The sequence below is a fragment of the Onthophagus taurus genome, chromosome 5, assembly GCF_036711975.1.
Source record: "Onthophagus taurus isolate NC chromosome 5, IU_Otau_3.0, whole genome shotgun sequence".
Classification (NCBI taxonomy): domain Eukaryota; kingdom Metazoa; phylum Arthropoda; class Insecta; order Coleoptera; family Scarabaeidae; genus Onthophagus; species Onthophagus taurus.
The window spans coordinates 2,044,676-2,072,416 of NC_091970.1; the positions used below are offsets into that span (position 1 = coordinate 2,044,676).

Sequence of the window (27,741 nt, forward strand, 5' to 3'; positions counted from 1 at the left end):
ATCTTGTAAATTCCCCTATCCGAATTTCCCATTATCGACGTTTCCGACTAATTCCGGGACCCCTTAATAATATACCCTTATGACCCCCTCAAGCGAACAAATATGATTGGAAAACGCTCTTTCTCCATACACGGTCCGGCCCTTCGTGTATTACCTTTGTAGCCTAAGGGGACAAATTGTATCAAAAGGAAACGAAAAGGGAGAGAGGAAAAAGGTTTCTTACCATAATAACCTGGGGATATGGCTTAGAAAAAAAAATCAAGATGATTTATTTTTTAAATGAGAAAAAAGTTGTTTACTTTATTCGCTTTTCGAAATTAAAAAAGATTTTTCGATATTTTGAGTTAAATATATTAATTAATTCTTAACGTCTTAATTTTTCGTTACATTCAGTCTCTATACGTTCTTAATACACCATATATTAATATTTTAGACTTAAAATTTAAATATTATTAAGTACATCTATTTTATTTTAATTATGTTATTGCACTTAAAAGTGTTCTTAATCACCCTCACTACGTTTTTAATCCAACAATTTGTGGTAATGAGCTTTCTTCTTACTTTTTTCAATAACATAAAACGATTTTGGCTTTCCATTTCCGGGGAAGTACTTAAAAAAGGACGATTTTTTCGGTTTCGTTGGAATATAAAAGCTTTGCTTTTTAAATTGAACTTTATCGGGAATCTCGGATTTATCCAAAACGTCATTCCAAGAATTTGGACTATTAAAAAACGCCATTTTATCGTTATTTGTGTCATGGTTGATTTTATCGGTATTACTTTTATCATTAAAATGATTTTTATGGTGCTTTAAAGCGATTTTTTTCAAAACGGGTAAATTCCAATGATAAATTTTCGCGGGCTTTCCATTATTTTTAAACCCAACTGGCACATTCTTCTTGCTGTTAGTATCTTCCGGAAGTGCGTTTGGTTTGTTCCTCACGTAATAATGTTGATTCGGAGGCAATTTTATCACGTACATATGCGAATCGTCCGATCGTGTGTGTTGCCTCGATTCCACGGCTAATCGTTTTCGATGATGACTACTTGGGGCTTTTATCTTGGAAAATCCAATTTTTGTTAAGATATCGTGCGTTTTTGGTTGTTTATGTGGCTTCGACCATGTTTCATTTAATAAACAAATTAGGATGGTTGTGAAAAATAACCACGTTGATCTGAAACAAGGAGAAATAAAATATTTAATATAGAAATAGGAAACCATTAAAACAAAGACATTAACCCACATTTGGTGGAATCGTAAAGTACCTTTAAGATCTAACGGTCATTAAAATGAAATGGACTTTTTTGAAAAAAAGTTTATGATTGTGCGTGTGGTCCCCATGTTAAGATAGTTCTTCAAGCGTGAAGAATGTGGCGTTTTCGTGGCCCCGTTTGAAATCGAACACCGTATCGCACGACGCTTACCACTTGTCGGCGCGGCATATGTGAGTGTGTATTGTATGGAACGGAACGTATGCGAATTCTTGGAACTACCGTTGACATTGGTACGAAGATGTCGACAACGTAGACTTTAGTTCCGAATGGGTCCTGACCTCCGGTGACCTCTTCTTATGGTAATCCAAGACTCGGTTTAAAACTTTTTATATTTTCGCGTGTGCTTTATGCATAAATATTTATGTATGTTAACGTTTCTATTTTATTTTATTTTATTTTAACGGGAATGTCGTCACGTTGGAATTTTTATCAGGTTCCATTTGATTATTTGTAGATATTTTATGGATTTAAAAAAAAAACGACTTAAACGTGTTGTTTGAATTTCTCAGAAGGAAAGCTAATAGAAAAATTTAGAATTTCAGTCTAACCAATGTTTCTTTTTCCGGAAAAGTAGATTAACTTCAGTTATAAAACTTCTGTTACATGATAACTTAATCAAGTTTAAAATGTCAACCTCAATTTTGACATATTTGTAATCTTCATTAAAAATCCTTTAAAATGAGTACAAACACGACATATTTATCTTCAATATTAACGAAGTTATGGTCGACTTCCGGTTAAATGTCAACGTCATTTTGACATATTTTTAATTTTTATAAAATGTCTTAATATTTGTCACAAATACAAAAATATAATAAAAAAAAAAAATAAAAAATTAAGGTTGGTATTAAATTTAAAAATTAAATTGCTATCTTCATTGTTGCTAACTTCGGGTTTAACGTTTTTTATTGTAACTATTTTGTTTTTTTGACATAAATGCATCATGTTTGGACTCATTTTAAAGGTTTTTTTAATAAACAATACATCATGAAAGAACACCATGAAGTTGTCCATTATATGATAACTTAATCAGGTTTAAAATGTCAACCTCAATTTTAACATATTTGTAATCTTCATTAAAAATCCTTTAAAATGAGTACAAACACGACATATTTATCTTCAATATTAATGAAGTTATGGTCGACTTCCGGTTAAAAATGTCAACGTCAATTTTGACATATTTGTAATCGTCGTGAAAAATCCTTTAAAATGAGTCCAAACATGATACGTTTAATTTCAATATTACTCGAGATATAAACAACTTCCGGTTTGAAATGTCAATGTCATTTTGACATATTCTTAATTTTTATAAAATATCTTAATATTTGTCACAAAAACAAAAATATAACAAAAAAAATCAAAAATTAAGGTTGGTATTAATTTTTAAAAATTAAATTGTTGCTAACTTCAAGTTTAATGTTTTTTATTGTAACTTTTTTGTTTTTTGAGATAAGTGCGTCATGTTTGGACTCATTTTAAAGGTCTTTTAATGAAGATAACAAATATGTCAAAATTGACGTTGACGTTTCAAACCGGAAGTGATTGTATTTCCATTAATATTAAAGATAAATATGTCGAGTTTGGACTCATTTTAAAGGATTTTTAATGAAGATGACAAAAGTAATCTACAAAATTAAAGTTTAAAAAGTTGTAAAATAAAATTAAGGACGAACTGTTATAAGTTTACAGGTTAAAATTTAGAAACGCTCTTTTTTTTAAAAGAAATATTAAGAAACTTGGGAAAAATTCAAGAATCATTATGTAGCTTAAAAATCGACGATTTCTTTTAATCAATGTGAAATTTTCCAAAAAACACGTGAAAAACAAAAAGACAGTGCGGAAAAGTAACTAATACTAGATTAACTTCAGTTATAAAACTTCTATTACATGATAACTTAATCAGGTTTAAAATGTCAACCTCAATTTTGACATATTTGTAATCTTCATTAAAAATCCTTTAAAATGAGTACAAACACGTCATATTTATCTTCAATATTAACGAAGTTATGGTCGACTTCCGGTTAAGAATGTCAATGTCAATTTTGACATATTTGTAATCGTCGTGAAAAATCCTTTAAAATGAGTCTAAACATGATACGTTTAATTCCAATATTACTCGAGATATAAGCAACTTCCGGTTTGAAATGTCAACGTCATTTTGACATATTTTTAATTTTTGTAAAACGTCTTAATATTTATCACAAAAACAAAAATATAATAAAAAAAAAATAAAAAATTAAGGTTGGTATTAAATTTAAAAATTAAATTGCTATCTTCATTGTTGCTAACTTCCGGTTTAACGTTTTTTATTGTAACTTTTTTGTTTTTTTAACATAAATGCATCATGTTTGGACTCATTTTAAAGGTTTTTTAATAAACAATACATCATGAAAGAACACCATGAAGTTGTCCATTATATAATAACTTAATCAGGTTTAAAATGTCAACCTCAATTTTGACATATTTGTAATCTTCATTAAAAATCCTTTAAAATGAGTACAAACACGACATATTTATCTTCAATATTGGTGAAGTTATAGTCAACTTCCGGTTAAGAATGTCAACGTCAATTTTGACATATTTCTAATCGTCGTGAAAAATCTTTTAAAATGAGTCCAAACACGACATATTTATCTTCAATATTAACGAAGTTATGGTCGACTTCCGGTTAAGAATGTAAACGTCAATTTTGACATATTTGTAATCGTCGTGAAAAATCCTTTAAAACGAGTCCAAACATGATACGTTTAATTCCAATATTAATCGAGATATAAGCAACTTCCGGTTTGAAATGTCAACGTCATTTTGACATATTTTTAATTTTTATAAAACGTCGTAATATTTATCACAAAAACAAAAATATAATAAAAAAAAATAAAAAATTAAGGTTGGTATTAATATTTAAAAATTAAATTGTTGCTAACTTCAGGTTTAATGTTTTTTATTGTAACTTTTTTGTTTTTTGAGATAAGTGCGTCATGTTTGGACTCATTTTAAAGGTCTTTTAATGAAGATAACAAATATGTCAAAATTGACGTTGACGTTTCAAACCGGAAGTGATTGTATTTCCATTAATATTAAACATAAATATGTCGAGTTTGGACTCATTTTAAAGGATTTTTAATGAAGATGACAAAAGTAATCTACAAAATTAAAGTTTAAAAAGTTGTAAAATAAAATTAAGGACGAACTGTTATAAGTTTACAGTTAAAATTTAGGAACGCTCTTTTTTTTAAAAGAAATATTAAGAAACTTGGGAAATATTTAAGAATCATTATGTAGCTTAAAAATCGACGATTTCTTTTAATCAATGTGAAATTTCCCAAAAAACACGTAAAAAACAAAAAGACAGTGCGGAAAAGTGACTAATACTAGATTAACTTCAGTTATAAAACTTCTATTACATGATAACTTAATCAGGTTTAAAATGTCAACCTCAATTTTGACATATTTGTAATCTTCATTAAAAATCCTTTAAAATGAGTACAAACACGACATATTTATCTTCAATATTTACGAAGTTATGGTCGACTTCCGGTTAAGAATGTCAACGTCAATTTTGACATATTTGTAATCGTCGTGAAAAATCCTTTAAAATGAGTCCAAACATGATACGTTTAATTCCAATATTAATCGAGATATAAGCAACTTCCGGTTTGAAATGTCAACGTCATTTTGACATATTTTTAATTTTTATAAAACGTCGTAATATTTATCACAAAAACAAAAATATAATAAAAAAAAATAAAAAATTAAGGTTGGTATTAAATTTAAAAATTAAATTGCTATCTTCATCTAACTTCCGGTTTAATGTTTTTTATTCTAACTTTTTTGTTTTTTAAGATAAGTGCGTCATGTTTGGACTCATTTTAAAGGTCTTTTAATGAAGATGACAAATATGTCAAAATTGACGTTGACATTTCAAACCGGAAGTGATTGTATTTCCATTAATATTAAAGATAAATATGTCGAGTTTGGACTCATTTTAAAGGATTTTTTATGAAGTTGACAAATATATCAAAATTAAAAATTGAAAGTTCGAACTTTTTGGTTTTTTGAGATAAATGCGTCAAGTTTGAACTCACTTTCAAGGTTAGTTTATGAAGATTACTAATATAATAATAAATTAAAGTTGACATTGACAACTGAAAGTTTTTTTCACGACTAAACCCGAATGTTTGTTCTCCTCTTAAGTTCTTCTCTAGAATTGTAGAAGTAGTTATTTAATTAAGGTTAGTAATCAATTATTGGAATTTAGCTGGAAAATCATTCAAATTATTGAAAACTTGTTTAAATGATGGTTTAAATGATGGTGCAAACTGGTTCATGGCCACTTCATAAGTTGTTCTGAATCATTGGAAAATCCTCCAAATAATTGAAAACCAGTTCAAGCGTTTTCCAACTGGTTTACAGCTATTCCAAGTTGTTAAAAAAGATTGATTGCATGTAGAGTTGTTCAAAACAAGTCTACAACATTGAAAAATTGTACAAAATCATTAATAGTTAAGGTTGGTAATTATTAAAAACTTGAAATGATTAAAAAATGTTGTCCAAATGATTGATATTGTTTTAGAATAAAACTAAAAATAAACATTTTTTAGTGTCATCAAAGAAATTAAATTTACAGTTTCCTGTAAATTATAATTAAAAATTAAAAAAACATATTTGTGATATTTGAAACAAATACATTTGTTGAACTATTTAATTTATATTTGTTTTACACAAAAGTTGGAATAAATTGCATTATTTCATATTTTTTTATTAATATTTAATATTATTATTAAATGACTTAATAAATTATTAGATAGATGGTGCTCATATATATAATTTTATCTTATTCAAAAATTTTCTGAAATGTCAAATTAAAAATCCTATTTTTAAGATGTATTACGAAAAGTTTAACATGTTAGAATGTTACATATTAGAAAATAAAGTAAGTTTTATATAAATTTTTAGTTATAGTACGATAATTTACAGGAAACTGTAATATTAATTTCTTTGACAGCACCAAAAAAAAATTATTTTTAGCGTTATTTTAAAACAATAAGAAATAGACCTATCTAACCCCACATTTTTTAATCATTTTTAATTCATTTTTTAAGAATAACGAATTTAATAAGCGAATAATCGGTGGTTGTTTCCATTTAAAAAAGCGAAAATTGTCATATGTCAAAATTTAAAATGCAAAAAATTTATAACACAATAATAAAGAAAGAAAATATTCACGTATATAACACTAAGTCACTATTAGCACTTTACTTTTAAAATTGTTTATTAAAAAGTACTTAATTTATAAAAGTTCTTATAACAACGTCTAAACTTTATTGTTAACTTAACCTTAATTAATGACAGTTATGATACTTTTGTCTCTTATTACTAGATGGCGTCCCGTGTAGATTTCTTCTTTCTTTCTTTTTATATTTATTTATTATTTCTCTTTCTTTCTTTATTTTACACACCATATTTTTCTCGTTTAGTTTTGATGCAAGAACTTTATTATTCTTGAGTCCACATACTATTTTATCTCTAATTAACTCATCTTTCAAGTTTTTAGGTTTTTCTCGTTTCTAATTTTTGTGTTCAAGAGATTGTATTTAAATACATTTTATTCAGTACCAGCCCATTCTTTGTATTATGTTCTTTATTTGTAAGGTAGACAAGGTGTTAAAAGAGATAATTTTTGTTGCATCTCTTTGGGCATCATTTTGCCTCGTACTTTTCCTTATTCCAAACATTTTGGCAAGAAAAATTTATTATTATTCAAAAAATTTTCTTTTTTTCATTCTAAGAATCGTTACAAACAATTTATTTAATCGTTTTTCCTGCACCGCATTATTGTTATCGAAGGCGAAGTAATTTAGTTTGCTATTCGAACGACGGGCGTCCAAGATATTTAAATTACCCCACCTGTAAAAGGTGTAGCACAACGACGTGCGGCGTAATGCGAGGTTGTTATCTCAATTGCCTCGGCGCGCGGCTTCGAAAAGAGACCGTCTCTTTTTCAAATCACAACCACTTTCCTTATATTAACTGAAATAACCGACGTCATTGCATCTGTCATAAAATTAAATTATAATAAATTATAACAAATCGTTATATCTCAGAATTTAATTGACGCGTTAAAATGTCGAAAGGAAATTTTAAACAACGACTTTCCCGGAAATTTAAACGCGAAGAAATAGATTTACCCGACGAAAAAGATTTAAAAAAAGACCTCGAAATCGATGATCACATAATCTCATTGGACGAATTATGCGAAAGACACACCACCGATCCGATAAATGGTTTGCATTCGATGGTCGCAGAAGAACGATTAAGAATCAACGGTCCAAATTGTTTGGAATTACCGAAGGGGAAATCAAGTTGGGCGATTTTAGCTGCATACATGTTTGGGGGTTTTTCAATGTTGTTGTGGTTAGGAGCTTTTTTAAGTTTCGTAGGATTTGTTGTAACGTACTTGAAGACTTATGAAATGGAGGAGGAGCACTTGTATTTAGCCGGGTTGTTGATTACCATAAATTTAGTGACGGGTTTTTTTGGATTTTACCAAGAATCAGCTAATGCTAGTGTAATGCTTGGTTTTCAACGAATGATGCCAAAAGCGGCTAGGGTAATCAGAGATGGTCAGTTGCATGAAATTCCGTGCGAAGAACTCGTTTTGGGCGATTTGGTTTTTGTTGAGGCAGGATCTTGCGTTCCCGCCGATATTAGAATAATCACTTCGAACGTTTTAAAAGTTGATAATTCCTCGATTACTGGAGAATCCGAGCCTCAACTTCGCACACCAGCCGCGACGGATAAAAATCCTTTGGAGACGTCTAATTTGGCTTTTTATAGCACGAACGTCGTTGAAGGTAGTGGATATGGGATAATAGTAGCTTGTGGGAAAGCTACTTTAATGGGACACATCGCTGGGTTAGCTTCGACTCTTGTGGCGCAAATCACTCCGATACAAAGAGAAATCAATTTTTTTATTAAAATAATAACCTGTTTGGCTTTATTAGCTGGGGGGTTATGTTTCGTTTTGGCTCTCACTTTGGGTTATGATATTTTTATGGCTTTTGTGTTTTGTATTTCGATAATAGTCGCGAATGTCCCCGAGGGATTAATGGTGACATTAACTGCTTCTTTGACTTTAACGGCGAAAAGAATGGCGAGAAAGAATTGTTTGGTTAAAAACCTCCAAGCGATTGAAACTTTAGGCTCAACGAGCGTTATTTGTTCGGATAAAACTGGAACGTTGACTCAGAATCGAATGACGGTCTCTCACTTTTATTACGATGATAAAATCGTTGATGTTCTTGATGAAGATTATGCGTTTGAAGATAGTGTTGCGTTGTTGAGGTTATGTCGCGTTGGGATTTTATGCAGTAAGGCTACGTATCATAACGAAGATTTGGATTATCCGATTGAGGAGAGGAGGATAATTGGGGATGCGAGTGAGAGTGGGGTTTTTAAATGTATGGATGGGTTGTTCCAAAACGTGTTGGATCAGCGCGAGGTTTCACCAAAAGTTGCAGAAATCCCGTTTAATTCCACGAATAAGTACCAAGTTTCAATTCACGACACATTCCAAGGTTACGTCGTTGTGATGAAAGGAGCTCCTGAAAGGATCTTATCACGCTGCTCAACGATTGTGATTCAAGGCCAAAACGTCGATATTGGACCATATCGAGCTCGCGTCGATAAAGCGATGTTGGACATCGGATATATGGGGGAAAGAGTTCTTGCATTTGCAGATTACGAACTTCCCCTCCAACAATATCCAAGAAGCTACAAATTCGACACTCAAAAACAAAATTTTCCTTTGGAAGGATTAAGATTTTGCGGGTTAATGTCGCTAATTGATCCCCCAAAACTCGGGGTTCACGAGGCCGTTTTAAAATGCAGAACAGCAGGTGTTAAAGTGGTTATGTTAACCGGGGATCACCCGGTTACCGCAACAGCCATTGCAAAAAAAGTCGGAATTATCGGCCCTGATAGCGTAACAGTTTATGACATAGCGATGCAGCGTGGTATTCCCCTAACTGCATTAAAACCGGAAGATCGAGAACGTTGCAACGCAATCGTTGTTGCCGGACCGGAATTAAGAGAAATGGAGGATTATCAAATCGATGAGATTATTCAAACATACAAAGAGATCGTTTTCGCGAGGACGAGTCCTCAACAAAAACTTCAAATAGTTGAGGCGTTTCAAAGAAATAATTTTATAGTTGCAGTGACCGGAGATGGAGTAAACGATTCTCCAGCTTTAAAAAAAGCTAATATTGGAATCTCGATGGGAATATCCGGGTCGGAAGTATCGAAAGAAGCGGCTGATATGATTTTGTTAGACGATAATTTCGCAACGATTGTCACGGGGATTGAAGAGGGGCGATTAATTTTTGATAACCTCAAAAAGACGATTGGATATCTTTTAACTTCGAATATACCGGAAATATCGCCGTTTCTTATGTACGTTTTTATCAGTATTCCTCAAGCGTTGAGTGTAATGGCAATTATGGTTATTGACGTTGGAACTGATTTATGGCCAGCAATTAGTTTAGCTTATGAAAAACCGGAAGCGGATATAATGAGGCATGCTCCAAGAGATCCAAATAAAGATACTTTGGTTAATTTGAAATTAATTTTATTCACTTACGTTCAAATCGGTGTTGTTCAAGCTTGCGCGAGTTTTTCGTGTTATTTTTATATAATGGAAAGTTATGGATTTTGTTTGGATCGTCTTCTTGGGATTCGCGTCGAATGGGAGGATAAATACAACAATGCCGTTACGGATTGTTACGGACAAGAGTGGACTTATTTCGAACGAAGAGTTTTAGAACGAAAAGGATATTCCGCGTACTTTATGTCTTTCGTTTTAACCCAAGTTGCGGATGTTATAATTTGCAAAACACGAAGATTATCAATTTTTCGGCAAGGAATGAGTAATTGGGTTCTAAATTTGGGTTGTATTTTCGAAATGGGATTAGCTGCTTTTGTCGTTTTTTGCCCCTATGTTAATCACGCGTTAAGATTCGAACCGATCGTTTTGGATTGTTTATTACCGGTAATTCCGTACTGCCTCTTTATTATTATTTACGACGAAATACGGAGGTTAATTATTAGAAGGAGACCCGGTGGTTGGATTGAAAGAGAGACTTATTTCTAATTTTTTAATCTGTAGGATTTTTTGCATGAATAAAAAATGACATATTTGTAATCTTCATTAAAAATCCTTTAAAATGAGTACAAACACGACATATTTATCTTCAATATTAATGAAGTTATGCTCAACTTCCGGTTACGAATGTCAATTTTGACATATTTGTAATCGTCGTGAAAAATCCTTTAAAATGAGTACAAACACGACATATTTATCTTCAATATTAATGAAGTTATGGTCAACTTCCGGTTTGAAATGTCAATGTCATTTTGACATTCTTAATTTTTATAAAATATCTTAATATTTGTCACAAAAACAAAAATATAATAAAAAAAATAAAAAAGTAAGGTTGGTATTAATATTTAAAAATTCATTGTTGTTAACTTCCGGTTTAATGTTTTTTATTTTAACTTTTTTGTTTTTTGAGATAAATGCATCATGTTTGGACTCATTTTAAAGCTCTTTTAATAAAGATGACAAATATGTCAAAATTGACGTTGACGTTTCAAACCGGAAGTGATTGTATTTCCATTAATATTAAAGCTAAATATGTCGAGTTTGGACTCATTTCAAAGGATTTTTAATGAAGATGACAAATATTTCAAAATTAATAATATAATATAATGTTATAAGTTTACAGGTTAAAATTTAGAAACGCTCTTTTTTTTAAAAGAAATATTAAGAAACTTGGGAAAAATTCAAGAATCATTATGTAGCTTAAAAAACGACGACTTTTTTGAATCAATGTGAAATTACCCAAAAAACACGTTAAAAATAAAAAGACAGAGCGGAAAAGTGACTAACACTAGATTAACATCAGTTATAAAACTTCTATTAAATGATAACTTAATCAGATTTAAAATGTCAACCTCAATTTTGACATATTTGTAATCTTGATTAAAAATCCTTTAAAATGAGTACAAACACGACATATTTATCTTCAATATTAACGAAGTTATGATCAACTTCCGGTTAAGAATGTCAACGTCAATTTAGACATATTTGTAATCGTCGTGAAAAATCCTTTAAAATGAGTCCAAACATGATACGTTTAACTCCAATATTAACTGAGATATAAGCAACTTCCGGTTTGAAATGTCAATGTCATTTTGACATATTCATAATTTTTATAAAATATCTTAATATTTGTCACAAAAACAAATATATAAAAAAAAAAATAGAAAATTAAGGTTGGTATTAAATTTAAAAATTAAATTGCTATCTTCATTGTTGCTAACTTCAGGTTTAATGTTTTTTATTCTAACTTTTTTGTTTTTTGAGATAAGTGCGTCATGTTTGGACTCATTTTAAAGGTCTTTTAATGAAGATGACAAATATGTCAAAATTGACGTTGACGTTTCAAACCGGAAGTGATTGTATTTCCATTAATATTAAAGTTAAATATGTCGAGTTTGGACTCATTTTAAAGGACTTTTAATGAAGATGACAAATATGTCAAAATTAAACTTTAAAAAGTTGTAAAATTAAATTAAGGACGAACTGTTATAAGTTTACAGGTTAAAATTTAGAAACGCTCTTTTTTTTAAAAGAAATATTAAGAATCTTGGGAAAAATTCAAGAATCATTATGTAGCTTAAAAATGGACGATATTTTTTAATCAATCTGAAATTACCCAAAAAACACGTTAAAAATAAAAAGACAGAGCGGAAAAGTGACTAACACTATATTAACTTCAGTTATAAAACTTCTATTACATGATATCTTAATCAGATTTGAAACGTCAACCTCAATTTTGACATATTTGTAATCTTCATTAAAAATCCTTTAAAATGAGTACAAACACGACATATTTATCTTCAATATTAACGAAGTTATGATCAACTTCCGGTTAAGAATGTCAACGTCAATTTTGACATATTTGTAATCGTCGTGAAAAATCCTTTAAAATGAGTCCAAACATGATCCGTTTAACTCCAATATTAACTGAGATATAAGCAACTTCCGGTTTGAAATGTCAATGTCATTTTGACATATTCTTCATTTTTATAAAATATCTTAATATTTGTCACAAAAACAAAAATATAATAAAAAAAACATAAAAAATTAATTTTGGTATTAATATTTAAAAATTAAATTGCTATCTTAATTGTTGCTAACTTCCGGTTTAATGTTTTTTATTCTAACTTTTTTGTTTTTTGAGATAAATGCATCATGTTTGGACTCATATTAAAGCTCTTTTAATGAAGATGACAAATATGTCAAAATTGACGTTGACGTTTCAAACCGGAAGTGATTGTATTTCCATTAATATTAAAGTTAAATATGTCGAGTTTGGACTCATTTTAAAGGATTTTTGATGAAGATGACAAATTCTGGTCTTATTACAGAAACTCAATCAGCTCATCTAATTTAGCAGAGCGGTTGCATTCAAATAAATATCTTCAAATTAATCGATTTTATGTAATTAGTTTTCGCACAATTTCGAAATGTTATTTGTGGTCTGAGAATCGTGAGAATATGACATGTCCTCGATTTTTGGTTAAAAAGTGGTTATTACACCATAAGCCTTAAGGATGTAATCGTTAGTTAAAGATATATTTATGGTTATTAAACATTATTTAGATTAATAACTAAGTAGTAATTTTAGCCAGGAAGTTTCGACCTCGATATTAATAAATTAAAATATTCAAAAAGTTGTTATTGAAGAATTGTTGATTTAAATTATAGTTAAAATGGTTTAAATAACATCAATTTTAATTAGGTTTAAGTATAAACAGGTGCAAATTGGAGTAAATTCAGGAAAGGATGTGTTAAATTCGCTTATAAAGAGGTATAAATTGCTTGGACATTAGTTGGCGTCTCCGGTATAAGAAATGTGGGGCATTTTGCGCCATTATTTTGCCCCCCAGGGAGTCGACGCAAAACCGGTTCAGTTTCAAACATTTTTTATTCATGCAAAAATCTTACAGATTAAAAAATTTAAAATAAGTTTCTCTTTCGCTAAGATAATATAATTATCATATAGTTTTTATATCACATCATAAACTAGAATCTTCAAGCTTTAATTTAACATATACATCATATCATTACCATTAAAAATAGAGATGATATGATTTTTAGAAAATATGATTTTACTGGCAAATTTGACAGTGTTTTCTTTAATACCTTTTTTCAGGAAATTTTGTTAATATTATCATATAGTTTTTATATCACATCATAAACTAGAATCTTCAAGCTTTAATTTAACATATACATCATATCATTACCATTAAAAATAGAGATGATATGATTTTTAAAAAATATGATGTCATTTTATACTTGCAAATTTGACAGTGTTTTCTTTAATACCTTTCTTCAAGAAATTTTATTAATATTATCATACAGTTTTTATATCATATCATAAACTAGGATCTCCAAGCTTCAATTTAACATATACATCATATCATCATCATTAAAAATAGAGATGATATGATTTTTAGAAAATATGATGTCATTTTATACTTGCAAATTTGACAGTGTTTTCTTTAATACCTTTATTCAGGAAATTTTATTAATATAATCATACAGTTTTTATATCATATCATAAACTAGGATCTCCAAGCTTTAATTTAACATATACATCATATCATCACCATTAAAAATAGAGATGATATGATTTTTAGAAAATATGATGTCATTTTATACTTGCAAATTTGACAGTGTTTTCTTTAATATCTTTTTTCGGGAAATTTTATTAATATAATCATACAGTTTTTATATCATATCATAAACTAGGATCTCCAAGCTTTCATTTAACATATACATCATATCATTACCATTAAAAATAGAGATGATATGATTTTTAGAAAATATGATGTCATTTTATACTTGCAAATTTGACAGTGTTTTCTTTAATACCTTTTTTCAGGAAATTTTATTAATATAATCATACAGTTTTTATATCATATCATAAACTAGGATCTCCAAGCTTTAATTTAACATATACATCATATCATTACCATTAAAAATAGAGATGATACGATTTTTTTAAAATATGATGTCATTTTATACTTGCAAATTTGACAGTGTTTTCTTTAATACCTTTTTTCAGGAAGTTTTATTAATATAATCATACAGTTTTTATATCATATCATAAACTAGGATCTCCAAGCTTTAATTTAACATATACATCATATCATCACCATTAAAAATAGAGATGATATGATTTTTAGAAAATATGATGTCATTTTATACTTGCAAATTTGACAGTGTTTTCTTTAATATCTTTTTTCGGGAAATTTTATTAATATAATCATACAGTTTTTATATCATATCATAAACTAGCATCTCCAAGCTTTAATTTAACATATACATCATATCATCACCATTAAAAATAGAGATGATATGATTTTTGGAAAATATGATGTCATTTTATACTTACAAATTTGACAGTGTTTTCTTTAATACCTTTTTTCAGGAAATTTTATTATTATAATCATACAGTTTTTATATCATATCATAAACTAGGATCTCCAAGCTTTAATTTAACATATACATCATATCATCACCATTAAAAATAGAGATGATATGATTTTTAGAAAATATGATGTCATTTTATACTTGCAAATTTGACAGTGTTTTCTTTAATATCTTTTTTCGGGAAATTTTATTAATATAATCATACAGTTTTTATATCATATCATAAACTAGCATCTCCAAGCTTTAATTTAACATATACATCATATCATCACCATTAAAAATAGAGATGATATGATTTTTGGAAAATATGATGTCATTTTATACTTACAAATTTGACAGTGTTTTCTTTAATACCTTTTTTCAGGAAATTTTATTAATATAATCATACAGTTTTTATATCATATCATAAACTAGGATCTCCAAGCTTTAATTTAACATATACATCATATCATCACCATTAAAAATAGAGATGATATGATTTTTAGAAAATATGATGTCATTTTATACTTGCAAATTTGACAGTGTTTTCTTTAATATCTTTTTTCAGGAAATTTTATTAATATAATCATACAGTTTTTATATCATATCATAAACTAGGATCTCCAAGCTTTAATTTAACATATACATCATATCACCACCATTAAAAATAGAGATGATATGATTTTTAGAAAATATGATGTCATTTTATACTTGCAAATTTGACAGTGTTTTCTTTAATATCTTTTTTCAGGAAATTTTATTAATATTATCATACAGTTTTTATATCATATCATAAACTAGGATCTCCAAACTTCAATTTAACATATACATCATATCATTACTATTAAAAATAGAGATGATACAATTTTTAGAAAATATGATGTTATTTTATACTTGCAAATTTGACAGTGTTTTCTTTAACACCTTTTTTCAGGAAATTTTATTAATATTATCATATAGGTTTTATACCATGTCATAAACTAGAATCTCCAAGCCTCAATTTAACATATACATCATATCATTACCATTAAAAATAGAGTTGATATGATTTTTTGAAAATATGATGTCATTTTATACTTGCAAATTTGACAGTGTTTTCTTTAATACCTTTTTTCAGGAAATTTTATTAATATTATCATATAGTTTTTATATCATATCATAAACTAGAATCTTCAAGCTTTAATTTAACATATACATCATATCATTACCATTAAAAATAGAGATGATATAATTTTTAGAAAATATGATGTCATTTTATACTTGCAAATTTGACAGTGTTTTCTTTAATACCTTTTTTCAAGAAATTTTATTAATATTATCATACAGTTTTTATATCATATCATAAACTAGGATCTCCAAGCTTCAATTTAACATATACATCATATCATCACCATTAAAAATAGAGATGATATGATTTTTAGAAAATATGATGTCATTTTATACTTGCAAATTTGACAAAGTGATGTATAACGCGGTCCAATTAATTTAAAATCTAATCAAAGTAATAATTTGAAATTATCGCTGATCAATTAATACAAACCTCATGAGATTGAAATTAGTTGTAAACTAAATTTGCTTTGAGCCGCGCTATCGATTATTTGAAAATGAATTGTCGTGTACGTTAATCGGATTTGGTTGGAATAACGCGGGAATAGCGTTTTTGGATGGAAATGGGATAAAGGGAGGAGTGGTGGTGATCCGGCGTTCGTTGTCGGTCGGTTCGTATTAAGCCCCCAATTAAAAACGTCTGGGAACCGAGGCAAGTCTTGTGAAAAATGCATTCCGGCGTTCCGCCAGCCCCACACACACAGAAAGAGAGGAAGTGCAGCACAAACGGCTATCGATCGCCCCAGAGGTGCTGCGTTTTTTTCTTCTTCCTACTTCAGCAGTCTGCAGCAAAACGGTCTCGACAAAAGTGCCCGTTTCAATTTACACAAATTAGAAACGTTACTAAATCGCCTTTTTAATGGTTAATTATCAAAATCCTTATAAGGTGGTCAAATACAGTTAATTAATAAACCTCAATGAGGTCGTATGCATTTTTTTTAAAAGGAAGTTAAAAAAAGACCATTAACTCTTCGCGAGAAATGTCGTGACGGAACATTCCGTTTATTGAAGGTAATCACTCGTAGAAGCTAATTGATTCGTTCTTCGAGATGATGTTGGCTTAATGACTCGGGTAATTGAGTCACCACGTGGATTGGTCACGTGTCAAAATTTACACCTCTTAAATCTTCTTCATTCTTCGCCTAGTTTCTTTATTTCCAATTGTTGTCAGTTTAAAAAATAGAAATTCCTTTTGCCAATGAAAAATGAAAAACAGTTATATGACCCACTCTGTGTGATATGATGGGAAGATGTAGGTAACCAAAATAATAATGATTTTTTGAGTTAACAAAGAAAGCCTATTCTTGTAATATCCTCTTGTATTATACCTATACAAGATAGTCTCGTCGTGACCTAAAACCCGTCTTTGTCTACATCTTCGTCTTCGTTTTCTTTCTTTCTTCGGATGGACACAAAGAGGAGTGAGTGAGGTTAACTTCACCGATATGACCGGTGAGGTTATAAAACGGCCGCGAGCCATTCGCGCGATGGAGAAGTCATAAAGTTCGGTTTACCAGTAACCATTTTAATCGTTTTGTTCTTATACTTTTACACATATACGCAGTATATGAGGATTGTGTGCGGCTCGCACTACAAAGATTGAGTTGAAAAGTTTTCTTTGAATTAGACAAAAAGAATATTTGAAAAGAACCGTACACAAGTTATTTCCCGATAACGGTACGCGGACGGCTCTCTCGGTAGGGACTTTTAGAAGAGTAGAGACGGTTACGTAAAAGGCCACACGAGCAAATTGCATCTCTATCAAATATGGGCTCGTCGTTTGACCTAACGGGACGAAGAAGACGTGCTGGATTATTTCATGTGGTTCGCTCCTATCTTCCTAGAACGATGCCCTCAAGCTAAAATTCTATATAAGAATTTGCTTCGTTAATTTATCTTTATAAAAAAGACTCAAATCGTCAAATCCGTTGACGACGACGATGCTGGTAGTGACCATGACGTCTACTCCATAACGTAATCCTACATTTGACTACAAAACAGACCTCTCTACAATATTGCTGCAAGCAGTAGACAAGAGTGCCTATGATCCTAAGGGATTAGGGAAGATTTTTCTGGCAAGATTTGAACATAAATCCATTACAGTCTTATCCATTTTGTGAATATTCCAGAACATAAAATTAATGATTTAGCTTGATATGATCAACACAATACTGCTCAACATCGAATAATTGTCTAAAAAAAATTATTTTTATCTATTTGATGCAATTTCTTGAACATAATGCATGATTTAGATATGATTATGCTGAGGTTGCGATTTCATATTGGTTTTTCTTCTTTTGGTGATTATCTTGTTTATTACCTTATCCCTCGTTTCACCTATCTAGTATGCTGCAATCATTAGTGGATCAAATACCCGCATTAAATTGCCCCTCAGCTCGGACATAACCATTTTGTAAGCAGAAGTTCTTGTTATTAATAATAACATAACATTAATAAAATTTCCTGAAAAAAGGTATTAAAGAAAACATTGTCAAATTTGCAAATATAAAATGAAGTCATATTTTAAAAAAATCATATCATCTCTATTTTGAATGGTAATGATATGATGTATATGTTAAATTAAAGCTTGAAGATTTTTGTTTGTGATATGATATAAAAACTGTATGATAATATTAATAAAAATTCCTGAAAAAAGTTATTAAAGAAAACACTGTCAAATTTGCAAATATAAAAGACGTAAAATTTTCAAAAAAACATATCATCTCTATTTTTAATAGTAATGATATGATGTATATGTTAAATTATAGCTTGGAGATTCTAGTTTATGATATGATATAAAAAATGTATGATAATATTAATAAAATTTCCTGAAAAAAGGTATTAAAGAAAACACTGTCAAATTTGCAAATATAAAATGACATGGTATTTTCAAAAAATCATATCATCTCTATTTTTGGTGGTAATGATATGATGTATGTGTTAAATTGAAGCTTGGAGATTCTAGTTTATGATATGACATAAAAACCAGATGATAATATTAATAAAATTCCCTGAGAAAAGGTATTAAAGAAAACATTGTCAAATTTGCAAATATAAAATGACGTAAGATTTTCAAAAAATCATATCATCTCTATTTTTAATGGTAAAGATATGATGTATATGTTAAATGGAAGCTTGAAGATTCTAGTTCATGATATGATATAAAAATTGTATGATAATATTAATAAAATTTCCAAAAAAAAGGTATTAAAGAAAACTGTCAAATTTGCTAATATCAAATGACATAATATTTTCTAAAAATCATATCATCTCTATTTTTAATGGTAATGATATGATGTATATGTTAAATGGAAGCTTGGGGATTCTAGTTTATGATATGATATAAAAACTATATGATAAGATTAATAAAATTTCCTGAAAAACGTTATTAAAGAAAACATTGTCAAATTTGCAAATATAAAATGACGTAAGATTTTCAAAAAATCATATCATCTTTATTTTTAATGGTAATGATATCATGTATATGTTAAATTAAACCTTGAAGATTCTAGTTTATGATATGATATAAAAACTATATGATAATATTAATAAAATTTCCTGAAAAAAGTTATTAAAGAAAACACTGTCAAATTTGCAAATATAAAATGACATGATATTTTCAAAAAATCGTATCATCTCTATTTTTAATGGTAATGATATGATGTATATGTTAAATTGAGGATTGGAGATTCTAGTTTATGATATGGTATAAAAACTATATGATAATATTAATAAAATTTCCTGAAAAAAGGTGTTAAAGAAAACACTGTCAAATTTACAAATATAAAATAACGTACGATTTTCAAAAAATCATATCATCTCTATTTTTAATGGTAATAATATCATGTATATGTTAAATTGAAGCTTAGAGATCCAGGTTTATGATATGATATAAAAACTGTATGATAATATTAATAAAATTTCCTGAAAAAAGGTATTAAAGAAAACTGTCAAATTTGCAAATATAAAATGACATGATATTTTCAAAAAATCATATCATCTCTATTTTTAATGGTAATGATATGATGTATATGTTAAATTAAAGCTTGAAGATTTTTGTTTGTGATATGATATAAAAACTGTATGATAATATTAATAAAAATTCCTGAAAAAAGTTATTAAAGAAAACACTGTCAAATTTGCAAATATAAAAGACGTAAAATTTTCAAAAAAACATATCATCTCTATTTTTAATAGTAATGATATGATGTATATGTTAAATTATAGCTTGGAGATTCTAGTTTATGATATGATATAAAAAATGTATGATAATATTAATAAAATTTCCTGAAAAAAGGTATTAAAGAAAACACTGTCAAATTTGCAAATATAAAATGACATGGTATTTTCAAAAAATCATATCATCTCTATTTTTAATGGTAATGATATGATGTATATGTTAAATTGAGGCTTGGAGATTCTAGTTTATGATATGGTATAAAAACTATATGATAATATTAATAAAATTTCCTGAAAAAAGGTATTAAAGGAAACACTGTCAAATTTACAAATATAAAATGACGTACGATTTTCAAAAAATCATATCTCTATTTTTAATGGTAATAATATCATGTATATGTTAAATTGAAGCTTAGAGATCCAGGTTTATGATATGATATAAAAACTGTATGATAATATTAATAAAATTTCCTGAAAAAAGGTATTAAAGAAAACTGTCAAATTTGCAAATATAAAATGACATGATATTTTCAAAAAATCATATCATCTCTATTTTTAATGCTAATGATATGATGTATATGTTAAATGGAAGCTTAGGGATTCTAATTTATGATATGATATAAAAACTATATGATAATATTAATAAAATTTCCTGAAAAAAGGTATTAAAAAAAACACTGTCAAATTTACAAATATAAAATGACGTACGATTTTCAAAAAATCATATCATCTCTATTTTTAATGGTAATGATATCATGTATATGTTAAATTAAAGCTTGGAGATTCTAGTTCATGATATGATTTAAAAACTATATGATAATATTAATAAAATTTCCTGAAAAAAGTTATTAAAGAAAACTGTCAAATTTGCAAATATAAAATGACATGATATTTTCAAAAAATCATATCATCTCTATTTTTAAAGGTAATGATATGATGTATATGTTAAGTTAAAGCTTGAAGATTCTAGTTTATGATATGATATAAAAACCATATGATAATATTAATAAAATTTCCTGAAAAAAAGGTATTAAAGAAAACATTGTCAAATTTGCAAATATAAAATGACATGATATTTTCAAAAAATCATATCATCTCTATTTTTAAAGGTAATGATATGATGTATATGTTAAGTTAAAGCTTGAAGATTCTAGTTTATGATATGATATAAAAACCATATGATAATATTAATAAAATTTCCTGAAAAAAAGGTATTAAAGAAAACATTGTCAAATTTGCAAATATAAAATGACGTAAGATTTTCAAAAAATCATATCATCTTTATTTTTAATGGTAATGATATCATGTATATGTTAACTTAAAGCTTGGAGATCCTAGTTTATGATATAATATAAAAACTATATGATAATATTAATAAAATTTCCTGAAAAAAGTTATTAAAGAAAACACTGTCAAATTTGCAAATATAAAATGACATGATATTTTCAAAAAATTATATCATCTCTATTTTTAATGCTAATGATATGATGTATATGTTAAATGGAAGCTTGGAGATCCTAGTTTATGATATGATATAAAAACTGTATGATAATATTAATAAAATTTCCTGAAAAAAGGTATTAAAGAAAACTGTCAAATTTGCAAATATAAAATGACATGATATTTTCAAAAAATCATATCATCTCTATTTTTAATGGTAATTATATCATGTATATGTTAAATTAAAGCTTGAAGATTCTAGTTTATGATATGATATAAAAACCATATGATAATATTAATAAAATTTCCTGAAAGAAGGTATTAAAGAAAACACTGTCAAATTTACAAATATAAAATATCGTCAGATTTTCAAAAAATCATATCATCTCTATTTTTACTGGTAATGATATGATGTATATGTTAAATTAAAGCTTGAAGATTCTAGTTTATGATATGATATAAAAACTATATAATAATATTAATAAAATTTCCTGAAAAAAAGGTATTAAAAGAAACACTGTCAAATTTGCAAATATAAAATGACGTACGATTTTTAAAAAATCATATCATCTCTATTTTTAATGGTAATAATATCATGTACATGTTAAATTGAAGCTTAGAGATTCTAGTTTATGATATGATATAAAAACTGTATGATAATATTAATAAAATTTCCTGAAAAAAGGTAATAAAAGAAACACTGCCAAATTTACAAATATAAAATGACGTAAGATTTTAAAAAAATCATATCAACTCTATTTTTAATAGTAATGATATGATATATATGTTAAATTAAAGCTTGAAGATTCTAGTTTATGATATGATATAAAAACCATATGATAATATTAATAAAATTTCCTGAAAGAAGGTATTAAAGAAAACACTGTCAAATTTACAAATATAAAATATCGTCAGATTTTCAAAAAATCATATCATCTCTATTTTTACTGGTAATGATATGATGTATATGTTAAATTAAAGCTTGAAGATTCTAGTTTATGATATGATATAAAAACTATATGATAATATTAATAAAATTTCCTGAAAAAAGGTATTAAAGAAAACTGTCAAATTTGCAAATATAAAATGACATGATATTTTCAAAAAATCATATCATCTCTATTTTTACTGGTAATGATATGATGTATATGTTAAATTAAAGCTTGAAGATTCTAGTTTATGATATGATATAAAAACCATATGATAATATTAATAAAATTTCCTGAAAAAAGGTATTAAAGAAAACATTGTCAAATTTGCAAATATAAAATGACGTAAGATTTTCAAAAAATCATATCATCTCTATTTTTAATGGTAAAGATATGATGTATATGTTAAATGAAAGCTTGGAGATTCTAGTTTATGATATGATATAAAAATTGTATGATAATATTAATAAAATTTCCTAAAAAAAGGTATTAAAGAAAACTGTCAAATTTGCAAATATCAAATGACATAATATTTTCTAAAAATCATATCATCTCTATTTTTAATAGTAATGATATGATGTATATGTTAAATTAAAGCTTGAAGATTCTAGTTTATGATATGATATAAAAACTATATGATAATATTAATAAAATTTCCTGAAAAAAGTTATTAAAGAAAACACTGTCAAATTTACAAATATAAAATGACGTACGATTTTCAAAAAATCATATTATCTCTATTTTTAATGGTAATGATATCATGTATATGTTAAATTAAAGCTTGGAGATTCTAGTTTATGATATGATATAAAAACTGTATGATAATATTAATAAAATTTCCTGAAAAAAGGTATTAAAGAAAACTGTCAAATTTGCAAATATAAAATGACATGATATTTTCAAAAAATCATATCATCTCTAGTTTTAATGGTAATAATATCATGTATATGTTAAATTGAAGCTTGAAGATCCTACTTTATGATGTGATATAAAAACTGCTTGGTAATATTAATAAAATTTCCTGAAAAAAGGTATTAAAAGAAACACTGTCAAATTTGCAAATATAAAATGACGTAAGATTTTTAAAAAATCATATCAACTCTATTTTTAATAGTAATGATATGATATATATGTTAAATTAAAGCTTGAAGATTCTAGTTTATGATATGATATAAAAACCATATGATAATATTAATAAAATTTCCTGAAAAAAGGTATTAAAGAAAACACTGTTAAATTTGCAAGTATAAAATGACACCATATTTTCAAAAAAACATATCATCTCTATTTTTAATGGTAATGATATGATGTATATATTAAATTAAAGCTTTTAAATTCTAGTTTATGACATGATATAAAAACTATATGATAATATTAATAAAATTTCCTGAAAAAAGGTATTAAAGAAAACACTGTCAAATTTGCAAATATAAAATGACACCATATTTTCAAAAAAACATATCATCTCTATTTTTAATGGTAATGATATGATGTATATGTTAAATGGAAGCTTGGAGATTCTAGTTTATGATGTGATATAAAAACTATATGATAATATTAATAAAATTTCCTGAAAAAAGTTATTAAAAAAAACTGTCAAATTTGCAAATGTAAAATGACGTAAAATTTTCAAAAAATCATATGACCTCTATTTTTGGTTGTAATGATATGATGTATATGTTAAATTGAAGCTTGGAGATCCTAATTTATGATATTATATAAAAACTATATGATGATATTAATAAAATTTCCTGAAAAAAGTTATTAAAAAAAACTGTCAAATTTGCAAATATAAAATGACGTAAAATTTTCAAAAAATCATATCATCTCTATTTTTGGTTGTAATGATATGATGTATATGTTAAATTGAAGCTTGGAGATCCTAATTTATGATATGATATAAAAACTATACGATGATATTAATAAAATTTCCTGAAAAAAGGTATTAAAGAAAACATTATCAAATTTGCAAATATAAAATGACGTCATATTTAAAGAAAATCATATCATCTCTATTTTTAATGGTATTGATATGATGTATATGTTAAATGGAAGCTTGGAGATTCTAGTTTATGATATGATATAAAAACTATATGATAATATTAATAAAATTTCCTGAAAAAGAGTATTAAAGAAAACACCGTCAAATTATTGTTTATCACGAACCCCAATATTCAAATTTTGAGCTTTGTTAATCGAACATTCCAAGTTATTTTATAGCTTTTCATTTTCTTCTTTATCTCTATCTTAACTTCGTCATTCCACCAAACAGTTCGTTTCTGTCTCATATTTATTACTTGTATTATTTATGTCTAACCTTGCTTGGTGCTTCAGCTTTACTTGTTTTGTGTGCTTCAAGAGAATTTTATATTCAAAGTAGAAGATTACCTATTTAGGTTGTTTTCTCCAAATTCTTAAAATCTTTTCCCATCCTTGCGTTAAAATCACCAAGTACACAACCAAGAACTCTTTTGGTGCCGGATTTGGTGTTGTCTAAGAATTTTGACATTCTTTTGCAACTCGAAATATTTTTCTGCACCACTTTCAAATTGAATATGGTAAGTTTATATTTATATACATACGAATATTTACTCGTGCATAGCAGCAATGCACTAATTAACTAATTAAATAAGACGCGACGCGACGTCGTCGAAAGCGCCACTCATTCAGGTTGTTCACCTGAAGCGGCGGCGTGGTCACATCGTAGCTTGAAGGGAACCACACGGTGTGGAATTGGCGAAGGGGGTCCCCCTCCCGCTGGTTTATCTGGACCACGAAGAGGAAAGCCCCCGACCATATATGACTAAGCGGGAAACTGGTGGACGACGACGGGGTCTAAATATAGAACGTGGTGGAGTCGTTCTCGTGACGAGAAACAGTTTGGGACACCAAGATTATTTTAAATGGTAATCGATTCTAAGCTTTTAGCACAAATGAAATTTATTCCATCACGATTGTTAAAGAAATAAACAAAGTTAATGATATAATAGAAGATATCCGATTCATCGTTTTTTATTGAGACTTCAAGTTGAGACCACAGGTGTTCTTTTTTAGATATTTTTCATCTAAAGCTATTATAGCTTTGGAGTAGACTCGTGGAGTTTTTCAAGGCCGATTGAATGCATCGTCTTAAGTTACATAAAAAAAACTTATCCCAAGCTATAATCATCTGGAATTAGTTCCACAAAAATAGTTGAGTCGCGCACGCGTTCAAAAAGCAAAAAATAACTCCGAGCAAGAATCTAAAGAAGTTTTACGAACGATGATGGTGAAATCGAGGACTTTTTTTGAAACATGAGTATTTAGATATTTATTTTTTTTTTTGAACGACGGCTTCCTGTTGGGAATGAATGGAATCGTTGAATTGCTTAGTGTATATGAACAACATCTCGTCGTTTGAGTTTGATAGAGATCTCAAAGCCGCTGGACACACTTGAATTATTCAAGAGTAGTGTTTTGCAGATGTCGTACGCGGTGATTGATACTTCTCTAAAACCCACATAGAAGAGTTAAAAAGATACAAAAAAAAGGGGGAGAGAAACCAAACGCCTTGGGATCAATTTATTTTCTTTCTTTATTATTTCATTTTTAATATTATTATTATTATTTTTAGTCCCATCATTTTAATTAAAGCTCAAATCGCGTTCATCCGTTTAATTAATCAAATTGACTTATAATCAATTAGATAACCAAGTCAAAATGTTAGTTGAAAAGAAAAATTACACGTCTTCCTCACTAATTGGATTAAATTTAGATTAATAAGCCGAAATTATTGATAATTAATTAATCAAACTTACATATTCATTTTTGAGGTGGTTCCACTTCGAATAATTAATTAACAAAGTTTTTATCACCCAAATAAGTCTTAATTAGTACACCTCACTCACAAAAAAAATTAATTTTTAAACTTGATAATAAAAAATTGAAATAAACTAACAAGGTATTTTTCTTTTCTAGAATTTTGTCCAGAACCGAACGAGCTGACGTGACGGTTGGAGTACGAATGAGCATGGAATGGAACGTTAACGTTAGGGACGGTGTTCTGTGGGTCTCGAGACCGCGAAACGTGGAGGAGAGTTCTTGCGCTCACGCACGTACACGTTTGGGGGCCGACTTCTTGGTTACCGCCACCACCGAGTCTCTTTGCAGAAGAGGAGAAGAGAAAAACGAACGGGTGGAAAAAAGAAACGGATCCGTATGTACATATACAACGAAGAAACATCGTATCGGATAGAGAAGGAGGAGGTGAAGAAGAGATGGAAGGAGAACGAGGTTCGAAAGAATTTGACCTCTTCTGGCTGAAGATCGGGAAAAGCATCCACCTACGCCAAAGAAATGTGCGAAGAAATGGTAAGAATTTGATACAGAATTTTTTTAATATTGTTATTATTAGTAATAATATATTTCTGGTATTAGTATTTACAGAAATCAGAAAGATTGTGCTAAAATTTCTTTCAAAGACTTGTTAGATACTTAGGTGATAATGACAATAGTGAAAAAAACATTATAATATTATAATATTCGTAATCTTCATAAAAAATCCTTTAAAATGAGTCCAAACTCGACATATTTAACATTAATATTAATGGAAATACAATCACTTCCGGTTTGAAACGTCAATTTTGACATATTTGTCATCTTCATTAAAAACCCTTTAAAATGAGTCCAAACATGACGCACTTATCTCAAAAAACAAAAAAGTTAGAATATTAATACCAACCTTAATTTTTTATTTTTTTATATATTTTTTTAATATTTTTTGATTAAATTCGCTTAGGAAATTAAATTTGCTTTAATTTGATACCAAACACGATATATTTCCGGTAAAAATCAAAAATGTTAGGTTAAAAATCAACAAAGACGCCGCCATTTTGTTTTTTGCCTTAATTCCTATATTTTCCTAAATAAGTCGTGTTTGGTATCAAAATTCATGAAATTTTCTATACTTTCACGCTAGAGGGCTTTTAGATCGCTTTTCTCGAATTTATTTATTAATCAATTTCACAAAAAAATGTTCTAAATTAAGCAAAATCAATATTTTTTGATTAAATTCGCTTAGGAAATTAAATTTGCTTTAATTTGATACCAAACACGATATATTTCCGGTAAAAATCAAAAATGTTAGGTTAAAAATCAACAAAGATGCCGCCATTTTGTTTTTTGCCTTAATTCCTAATTTTCCTAAATAGGGCGTGTTTGGTATCAAAATTCATGAAATTTTGACACTTTCACGCTAGAGGGCTTTTAGATCGCTTTTCTCGAATTTAT

At 28.0% G+C, this 27,741-nt stretch overlaps 2 protein-coding genes across 2 annotated transcripts; one reads left to right on the top strand and one right to left on the bottom strand.

Moving 5' to 3' along the window:
- Nucleotides 1-267: 267 nt before the first annotated feature.
- LOC139429826 (uncharacterized) lies at nt 268-26,594 on the bottom strand. Its single transcript, XM_071196047.1, has 2 exons — nt 26,271-26,594; nt 268-1,175 (listed from the first exon to the last, which is right to left on the bottom strand). Exons 1-2 carry the CDS (start codon nt 26,276-26,278, stop codon nt 524-526), a joined length of 660 nt encoding a protein of 219 aa, XP_071052148.1. The 5' UTR covers nt 26,279-26,594; the 3' UTR covers nt 268-523.
- On the top strand, nt 7,382-10,725 carry LOC111419384 (sodium/potassium-transporting ATPase subunit alpha-like). Its single transcript, XM_023052174.2, has one exon. It carries the CDS (start codon nt 7,400-7,402, stop codon nt 10,424-10,426), a length of 3,027 nt encoding a protein of 1,008 aa, XP_022907942.1. The 5' UTR covers nt 7,382-7,399; the 3' UTR covers nt 10,427-10,725.
- Nucleotides 26,595-27,741: the final 1,147 nt, after the last annotated feature.

Coding starts and splice junctions, on each gene's coding strand:
- LOC111419384 (XM_023052174.2), top strand. CDS start 7,400: ATGTCGAAAGGAAATTTTAAACAACGACTTTCCCGGAAATTTAAACGC.